The 1,549-nt window shown below is 52.6% G+C and overlaps 1 protein-coding gene across 1 annotated transcript in view; it reads right to left on the bottom strand.

The window, feature by feature from the left end:
- Positions 1-1,347, bottom strand: part of BBA_01777 (putative MLH1 protein) — a gene marked incomplete at both ends in the record, with an annotated part of 2,438 nt that extends 1,091 nt beyond the window's left edge. The window contains 2 exons of the mRNA XM_008596874.1: positions 84-1,197; positions 1,264-1,347. Of these exons, the coding sequence (XP_008595096.1) occupies positions 84-1,197; positions 1,264-1,347 (1,198 nt within the window). The remainder of the gene's footprint in view (positions 1-83; positions 1,198-1,263) is intronic.
- Between the last annotated feature and the right edge of the window lie 202 nt (positions 1,348-1,549).

Genomic DNA, 1,549 nt, shown 5'->3' on the forward strand with positions numbered 1-1,549 from the left:
TGTGCGCGTAAACATGCTGGTGATTTTGCGCTCAGACGTATCGGTGCGGACAAGGTCATTCGAGTTTCGCCGCACGCGCTTACCGCTCGCCAGCACCGTGTCTACTGGTCCTTCGCCATCTTTTGCTGGATACTTGACAACCCGTGCGGCGCCGGGAATCAGGGTTTGAGTTTTGAACGTGCGGCTCGTGTCAACTGCTGTCAAGGCTTCGGTGATTTTGTTGCAAATGTCATGAAGAATCTCATCTTCGTTGAGAAAATGTACTTCCTTCTTGGTGGGATGTACATTTACGTCGACTCTTGCCGGGTCAATGTCGAGACTCAGGTACACAAAAGGGTGTCCGCCCTTGGGCAAGAATGCCGAGTATACCTGCTCGATAGCCATTTTTATATTCGTCGACTCTACAGCACGGTGGTTGATGAACAGCACCAGAGCCGTCTTCTTGATGTGGTAATTGGCATTGGTCACGAGCGCACTCGCTTTGTAACCCCAGCGTTCATCCGAAGCAGAGACCTCCACCAGCTCATTTGCAACGCCACCGCCATAGATTTGGCGAACTCGATCAATCGCGGACGCGGCCGCCGGGATCGACAAACTTGCAGATGATTCGCCAGCCTTTTTGCAAGTAAAAGCGACGCCGGTGGAGTGAATGGCATATCGCCCAACCATGTCTAGAATCTTGTTGAATTCATCCGCATATGACCGAAATGCTTTTCGTCTGGTAGGTATACTGAAGAACAAGTCTTCGACCGCAATCTGGGTTCCCGGGCGACCGGCGACGCCTTTCGGCTCCGCTGGCTGACCGGGCTTGCTGGGCACAAGCTTGCCGTCCAAATAGTGCGCACGCCAGGCCAGAGCCGAATCCTTTGTTTTGGTAGTGACTGTCAGATGCGCAATATGGCTTATACTGGCAAGAGCCTCGCCGCGAAAGCCATATGTGGAAATGGCGGCGAGATCCTCGAAAGCGGCAATCTTGGACGTGGTGTGCCGCTCACAAAGAATGGCAAGATCATCCTTTTGGATTCCGGATCCATTATCCGTGATTTGGAGTAGTTTCAACCCACCGTCCTTTACGAGAACTTCCAGTGCAGTACTGCCAGCATCGATGGCATTTTCCAGAAGCTCCTTGAGCGCGTGGACGGGTGCAACAATGATTTCGCCAGCGGCGATTTTGTTCACCACATCAATATCAAGCGCCTTTTACTGTAATCAGCACTTTATACAGCTAGGGCCTGGTCTGACTGTCTGAATGGGCTTACTTACGCGAATACGACGTGGCGGCGGCGCTGGCTCATCGTTGTCCGCATCGGCCTTGCGTTTGGTACCGGTCACGGCATCAACATCCATCATATCAGCTGACCATGAATCAACACTGCAGGCTCTTTTGCGCCTGGCGTTATTTTGAGAGGTTTGAAACCAGCATTGGGAGTGAGTCACATGAGTCAGCGTGAATAAGGAGGCTTCGTGGTAGACGTAAAGTTTGGAGGCGATTGCATCTCGACCCGCACCGCGAATACCTCACGACTTCACGTGACGGGGAGCTGTGTTA

The sequence above is a fragment of the Beauveria bassiana genome, assembly GCF_000280675.1.
Source record: "Beauveria bassiana ARSEF 2860 unplaced genomic scaffold BBA_S00003, whole genome shotgun sequence".
NCBI classification, from domain to species: Eukaryota; Fungi; Ascomycota; class Sordariomycetes; order Hypocreales; family Cordycipitaceae; genus Beauveria; species Beauveria bassiana.